At 35.2% G+C, this 7,841-nt stretch overlaps 2 protein-coding genes across 2 annotated transcripts; one reads left to right on the top strand and one right to left on the bottom strand.

The window, feature by feature from the left end:
* Position 1: 1 nt before the first annotated feature.
* Positions 2–1,641, bottom strand: LOC111832153. The gene is made up of 2 exons (XM_023788490.1): positions 397–1,641; positions 2–295 (listed from the first exon to the last, which is right to left on the bottom strand). Exons 1-2 carry the CDS (start codon positions 1,639–1,641, stop codon positions 2–4), a joined length of 1,539 nt encoding a protein of 512 aa, XP_023644258.1.
* A 1,513-nt stretch (positions 1,642–3,154) lies between these two features.
* On the top strand, positions 3,155–4,007 carry LOC17895786. Its single transcript, XM_006301582.2, has one exon. It carries the CDS (start codon positions 3,238–3,240, stop codon positions 3,796–3,798), a length of 561 nt encoding a protein of 186 aa, XP_006301644.1. The 5' UTR covers positions 3,155–3,237; the 3' UTR covers positions 3,799–4,007.
* The last annotated feature ends 3,834 nt before the right edge of the window (positions 4,008–7,841 follow it).

Here is a 7,841-nt window from a genome sequence, read left to right as displayed (position 1 = left end):
CCTATGTCCCACTATCACTAGGTGCATGCAGGCGTCTGCCTATCCTATAATAAGCTCTTGACCAACTCCTTGGATTCTCCTTCATCACATCATCATAAAGAGACCGATCATATGCTCTAATCTTGTTCAGATTTGCTTCAAATTCAGCATGGTTGTAACTCCAAGCTAGATTCCACACCAGCTTTTTTAGCAAATCTTTATCACCATGCCTAGTCTTCAAGTTATCCACAATATGTTTGACACACATTCTGTGCTCAATATTTGGTAGCTCATTTTTCACTGAACTTATGATTCCCTACATAATTACATAAACAAGCAAGTAAATATGTAACATCAAGTTAATATAAAATGAAAGAAGACAAATGTTTAAACATTGAGCCTAACAAGAACACTTACTTTAGAACGGTCTGATATGATGACATATTTCTGCCCATCCTTTAGATTTAAATCAACCTTTAGTAGTTTTAGAAACCACAACCAATTATCAGCATTTTCAGTTTGTACAGCTGCCCACGCAATTGGATATATCTGATTGTTTGCGTCATGAGCAATAGCAGTCAATAGGCAGCCTTTGACGGCATGTTTCAGAAAAGTCCCATCAATCCCTATGATAGGCCGGCAATAGTAAAATGCTTGTTTCATTGCTCCAAGACAGACATAAAAACGGTTGAAAACATCTTCACCATCGGCATTAGGGTAGGTATCGACAACAGCAGTGGAACCCGCATTTGAATTTATGAGTTCGGTTGCATAACCTCTAAGGTGAGCAAAATGCTGAGCATATTCTTCTTGAAGCCACTTAAGAGCTAGAAGTCTTCCTCTCTGAACTTGTCCTATAGAACTGAGTATGTTCCACTGCTCCTTAATATGCCTTTGAATATCAAGAGGCATATAGTTAGGCTGCAACCTCAGTTTATCCAAGAATAGCCTTCCAATGACGGGACTCTTCAACAACTTGCATTTCCCGTTCGATTTACATCTATGATAACCACAAGTAGTCCTCACAACCCACAATTGCCGAGTCTTGTCGAATGCGGCGTATACTTTCCAATCACAACTTTTATCTTGACCACATACAAAGCTCATTTTGTCCTTCCCCCATCTGTTTTGCTTAATGTTTTCCCTTGTCCTCAAAGCATGATGTAACATAACCTCTTTGAACTCAAACCCACTTAAGAATGTTCTTCCAATAGCTAACTTATCATTTGTTCCAATCCTAATTTTTCTATCTCTAACAACTATGGGATCTTCCTCTTCATCTGAACTCTCTGGGACAATATTTCGATTAATCCTAAAATCATCAAACCAATTTGCTACAGAATCCTCTATCTCAAACTCGAACCTTTCAACTATGTCATCTTCTTCATCTTTATTCCGTGTCGTCTTACTCTCCCTTTTGTCTTCTTCATCTTCAGTCTCATGTCTCTTTCGTTTTGTCTTGATTTGGCTTGTCGAATTCTCGACTTCAACATCTCTATCGTCATCACCAGCCTCATCACGACCATCACCAGCCTCATCACAAGAATTTTCATTGTCTTCTCCATTCGTGACTTTCTCAGAACCATAAGCAGCTTCATCACTTGCGTTGCTTTTCGGATTGAAATCTGTAACACTTTCGCATAGCAAAGGACTAATATGCATCTCGTAACTTCCTAAATCCTTACGATAGATCCCAAAATTTATTTTCCCCAATTATGAGGAACCGTAGATGTTTCTCCCAAAGCTACGTGGTTATATGGTGTTGTTGAGACTTGGATTAGGGTGAAACGCAATGAGTAATCGTGATTAATGGTTTAATCGGGTTTAGTAATCGTGATTATCTATCTCAATTGGAGAGGTACTGTTTTAGATGGTTTTAAAAGTATAAGTTGATTTATGCAGAATAAATCAAGTTTGTGTTGTTTTATGAAGAGATCAAAAGTACATGTTGAAATACTGAGAATAGAATAAGTACAGGTTGTAATAATGTGGCAACCCATATAACAAAATTAATAAAATTACGTTAAGAAAAAAAAAAACTGAATGTTGTGCTGCTGTTGCGGCGTTGGAACAGCCTGTTGAGTGGTCTAAGTACCGTTCTATTCTACTCATGATATAGCAAGTGTGTAGTCTGATGGTTTTGGTATCGTTCAAGTTGTCCTCTATACGTGCTAATTCGGTGGCACGGGACATCGCCTGCAGTGTTACAAGGGAAGGGCGGTTAACATTTTATTGGGGGGGGGGGGGGGGGGGCTTCATGGCTTTACAATCGAATAGCTGAAGACAAATGGGGAGGAAGGTGAGGCTCGGTTTTTTCTTTCGCTATTTTGTCTTGTTTGTGCTTTTATTTTATTTGCTCCTTTGTATCGTGACATTTATATTGAAGTTCAGACGGAAAAAAAAACGGTAATAGAAGCCTTGGGCCAAACCAAAGGATAACATGGTACTAGAGGCTTGAGGTCTCTCATGTTATTCCATATATCTTAAGAAACAAATTAAAGTCTACATTCACGATTAAAAACTTGCCACATTGGAACATCATTTGTAGAAGATATAGGAATAGTTGTAATGTAGGAAAGCAGCTGAAGATCATAGTGAGCTGGAAGGGTATCCTTAACAAGCGAGAAGAGAGGTATGCTAAGATCTGGGTCTTGCAGCCCCAAGAATGGATTAGTGGACCAAACGAAGTCTATGGATCCAACCAAAAAGATGCTTTTTCTCCATTCTCAATACTGATTCTAAGAACAGAGAGAGCTTTACGAAGAAGTTTCAATTTTTTTCAGAACATCCAGGAATACAAGATATGAAATCAAAACATACCTCTCTTTTGGAAAAATTATGTTAAATTTAAAATATTAAAGTCAAAAAAAAAATCGTTAAATTTTAAAAGTTTTCAAAAAAAAAAAATCTCGCAAACATTTGTGGTTGCAGACAGTAGCGAATGGTAAGAGAACATTCATAACCGATGTATATTAATCATCATATTTTGATTGATTAAAATTCTAATGATGTGTTATGCTCATAAAACCTCAAAAAAGTTGAGGTGAAAAGTTTGGGAGAATTCCAATGAGGAAATAAAACAAAAGGTATGGTTAAATACAAAAATAGAGGGGTTATTTAAAAATAAAATAAAAGTTAAAAAAGAAAAAAAAAACAAATCGTTTTTAATCTTCTTCGTTCACCGAATCTTCTCTGGGTTAGGTTTGTTCCAAAATCAGAAGAAGAAGAAGAAGTCAAAGACGATACAATACCACAACAATGGCGTCGTCATCATCCTCGTACCTCCTCCTCGCGATCTCCGTCGCAATTTTCCTCTCAGTCACCACCATCTCCGCCGCACGTCCTTGCAAAACCTTCCTCATCTCGTCCTATTCCCTCTCAATAACCCCAGAAAACCCTAACCTCGAATCCGATTTCACATCAACCCGATTCGTCACCGTCTTCACCATCCGTCGTCTCAATCCTCACCACGTCGTTCCTTTCTTCGTCAATCGCCGTCACGAGACGCCGCAACAGATCCAAAGATCGGACGACGAGGCTCGTTCCCAATTCTCTCTCCCTTTGGTCTCCGATAACATCAATTCGTTCAGAGATCGGACCAGAGACATCCTCAGCGTCGTTGTGGCTCTCTTATTCGGTGTTGGTTGTGGTGCTTTGACCGCTGCTACTATGTACCTTGTTTGGGCTCTTGTTGTGAATCGTCAGAGCTATGATTTTGAGGAAGATGATTATGAGAATGAAGAATCTGATGCTGCTAGCTTGAAGAAGATGGGTTATGTTAAGATTCCAGCTCCAGCTCCTGTCAAGGAAGCTGCTTGATTTGAGGTTGTTCTTTATCATAATCAAGAACAGTAGAACAACGATTCCTTTTGTGAATTCAGTTTCTGCATATTATCATGATTTTACGTTTGTTGCTTATCCTATGTTTCGTACAAGTAATCTAAACTTAATATACTCTAAGTATCAGTGCTTTACGATTTGTAGTCGATGTTTGTTATATAAAGTGTGATTATGATGTTTCTTATTGATTCTTCATTCTTTGACACCAATGTTAAAAGCTTAGGAACCAAGGATGAGAAGTTCGTTTGTGTTGTCTTGCTGACTTGCTAGATCCTAACTTGGTTGCGGGATATGTGTGTATGGTTATCGGTTTTTGGTTTCTAGGATTGTAAACTCTTGGTAGTGTTTAGTTTAGGAGCTAAAGGTATGATCTTTAAAGGAATCAAGAACTTTCGGGTTTTGATTCATTATCGTTGACACCAATGTGATTAGTTTAGGAGTTGTATAGTCAATGGTTTGATTATCAAAGGAACCAAGGACGAGAAGTCCGTTTCGCCTTGTCTTTCTAACTTGCTAGATCTTAACTTGGTCGCAGGATATGTGTATGGCTCTCGTTGACCTCGTCTTTTGGTTTTAAGGATTGTAAACTCTTGGCAGATTTTAGTTTAGGAGCTAATGGTGTGTGTGATCATTAAATGGAATCGAGAACTTTCGGGTTTTTCTGTTCCATTTCTAGCTGTCCTGCTAGAACTTAAGTAGGTTGCAGGATATGTTTGGTTCTCATTGACTTCAATCAATGGTTTTACAGCTTTCAAGCATTAGCACAATTTGTTACTACCTAACTTCCATTGCTTATGGTCATCTTTTTGTATATCTATTGGTTAAAGCTAGATGTTTTGAATGAGGAGGACCAATCAGATTGCCTTGGTATAGATGTTTTCTATATGGTCTTATCGTTGAAACTTCTGGTTTTTTGTTTGGCCCTAGTCTAGCGATGATTTGCCTAGTAACAATCTTTTGATATGTTCTGTTTCTTTCCATGTATGTCGAATCCTTTCCTTATTGTCTTTGTATAGATGTCTCTAAGCCTTGCTCCTATGCTGTCTAGATTTGTGTAAGATCTTGCTTCCAACCTATACTTCTTTCTTATGTTTCCATAAAAGCTAGTGGCACTATTTGAGATTACTTGAACAAAAGTTTTGTCACTTTCTCTCTTTTCCCCAATCTTGGTCCGATGCAAAAGTCGTTTGAGATGTGTTGAGGTTCCATAAAGATTGACCATGGACTAGCAAATGGGAATTATCACACAACAAAAGAAGAGTATATTGATAACAAAACGAGTTAAACGTTAGCTATACAAGGATGTTATGTTATTGAATCTCTCATAATAGCCAAACATGAAACAGATACCAAACGTAAGTATCCATAACACAACCAAACTCCAAAAGGACAAAGAGTTATTGTTATGCACGTTCAGCATTTGCTTATCTCTCCACGGAACATGGGGGAGTGAGGTAGAGGCCATGTCTTGGGTCAGCAGTGCACATCATGTTCTTGGTATCCTACATTTGTTCGGTGAGTTCAGTGGCTGTAAGGGAACGATACTGCTGAGACCCTCTTGACGTGAGAGAAGCAAAAAATCCACCATGAAGGTTCAGTCACTTTGGACAAGCGGCGGTTGTGGCCGGGGAGGAGGAGACTCACCGATGTTTTCGCTTTGGATGATGGATTGCAGGACTCAGAAGACGACTGGACAGTACCTCCGTTTGATCTCCGACACCTCTAGTTGATTTCCTCTTTCCAGACAAATAGATGAAGATGGTAGCAAAGTATTCATATACACATTGTAACAAATTTGTGAAGCTATGTTATTGGTCACAAACATGTATGATCATTTTATAACCAAACAACTTGATACATGACTCTATGATGATTCAAATTCTGATTATACGGTAAGTAAATTTTGAAAAATATACAACTTTCACAAACATTCTATGAATATTGAATAACACATGTTGTGGAAGATACAAACATAAACTTACTGAAATCTAAATGTTTTTTTTTTATGTTATAAAGATTCTGTATGTATGTATAGTAGTTCAAATATATGTGGAAACGTGTATTACTTTACTTATTTTTCAATTCTAAATTTCTATTTAAAAACCAAAGAATAGTAGTTGGTAAAATGAAGCAAACCAGTCACATTTTTGCAATTTTTATAAATAATTGTTCAGTGGGCTATTTCCGGATTTAGACCTATTACAAACTTTCTAGGACACCATCAAACTACGATGGTGTGAAATCTCTAGGATCTCTAGTTTTTCAAATCTAACCACCATCTTTTCACATTCCTCGCCAAAAATCTCCCTCGTTTGAATATTCCTGTTCAAATGACGATGATGTCAAAGGAATGTTGCTATACTGCCGATAAAGTTCTTACCGTCGGTGTCTCGCAAAAACTTCTCATGTGAGAAAAAGTTTATATGTACAACTCTTTATATGTAAATTTGTGATAAGGAAAAGTGTTTCCGAGAAAAAAATCACCGCGAGTAAGTGGTGACATCATCGTTTATAATTTTGCAGTGGTGACAACACGAAGGTCGAGGTATTACTAAGGTTTTAAATGCATCATTATTTTTAATTATCTTATATAAAAGCTAAGTCTCACCAAAAACTAATACAAAATTTGTACAAAAGTAAATAAAGAGAAAAATATTAAAAATAATAGTTTATCTTTTACGATTGAAAGAAACTTAAAATGCTCTGAGGATTTGGCATTTACATTTGTTCATATATATTACTTTTACAAAACAAATGTATCTCAAGATTTTAATATTTACTTCCATTAAAGATATTCATGGTGCATAACTATAATATGAAACACACTAAAAGTCTCAAACTATTTAAATTAGCCTTCGATTTTTTATTTATTTTTAATCATTAGAACAGTGGTGACTGCAATAAATTGTGAAAATCCAAATTATCATTATTTGATTATATTCTATTGCAGTCACACCTTATAAATGTATAAAGATAAAAATATTAGTAAACATCCAAAAATCATTATTTGAATATTAGTAAAAATCCAAAAAAAACAATTATTATTTGATCAAAAAACCACAATCACTTAATATTAGTGAAAATTTGATTATTTTCCAACCCAATCACACCTTATAAATATTGATAAAAAATGAATATTTACATTATCATATATTTAAGGGGGATTAGCAAAATAAACATTTTGCATAATTTCCTCTCCTGACGCAACGCGATGACGAAACACTCTCCAGTAGAGATGACAAACCCTCTCCAATTACGACTGACGACCAACAAGAAGAGAAAGAAAATAATGTTTTGGGTAGGTGTAGTTCATTAAGAGTAAAATAGAGATAAAATTTTAAGAGAGTATATAAATGAAATTAGCCAGAAAATGGTAGATTTACAAAAAGGACATCATAAAAAGGGTATTACTAAGAATTTCTCTATATTCAAACATGAGTTTTGATTTGATATACTCAATTATTTTGATATACTCAATTAACACCATACATTTGGTTATAGGGTGAGACTATCTATATTAACATTTTTGCAGCACTTTTTGAAAAAATCCTTTGGATTTAAACTTATTTACAATGGCATGCCATTAGTATTAATTACAAAAAAAGAAAAGTTATTTACATCTTGTGATCAGTACGTTCGTTAAATATTTAATTACTAAACCCAGCTAAGGATACAAAATCAAATTTTGGTAGACGTGATTATATCAAATAATCTCCAATAGAATCATAATTTTTCTATAAACCGAAAATAAATTATGTGATATTGAGATCTTTGAACTCTCTTTAAAAAATCATAAATATTATCTATTTTATAGTAAAAATAATGTTTAAATTTATTATTATCATCGTCATTCAGTTTATTCAATAGTTAATCATATATATAAAAGTAAGGTTCCACTCTCTCCTTATTGGTGGAAAAATATTTAAGGTTTTAATTTTTTAAAAAAATAAAAAAATAGAAAAATGTTTATGACAATCATTCAATACAAAATTTAATTACACTATAAGTTATAATCAAATGGC

The sequence above is a fragment of the Capsella rubella genome, unplaced genomic scaffold (assembly GCF_000375325.1).
Source record: "Capsella rubella cultivar Monte Gargano unplaced genomic scaffold, Caprub1_0 scaffold_2, whole genome shotgun sequence".
Taxonomy (NCBI): domain Eukaryota; kingdom Viridiplantae; phylum Streptophyta; class Magnoliopsida; order Brassicales; family Brassicaceae; genus Capsella; species Capsella rubella.
This window is presented reverse-complemented; position numbering and strand designations above follow the sequence as displayed.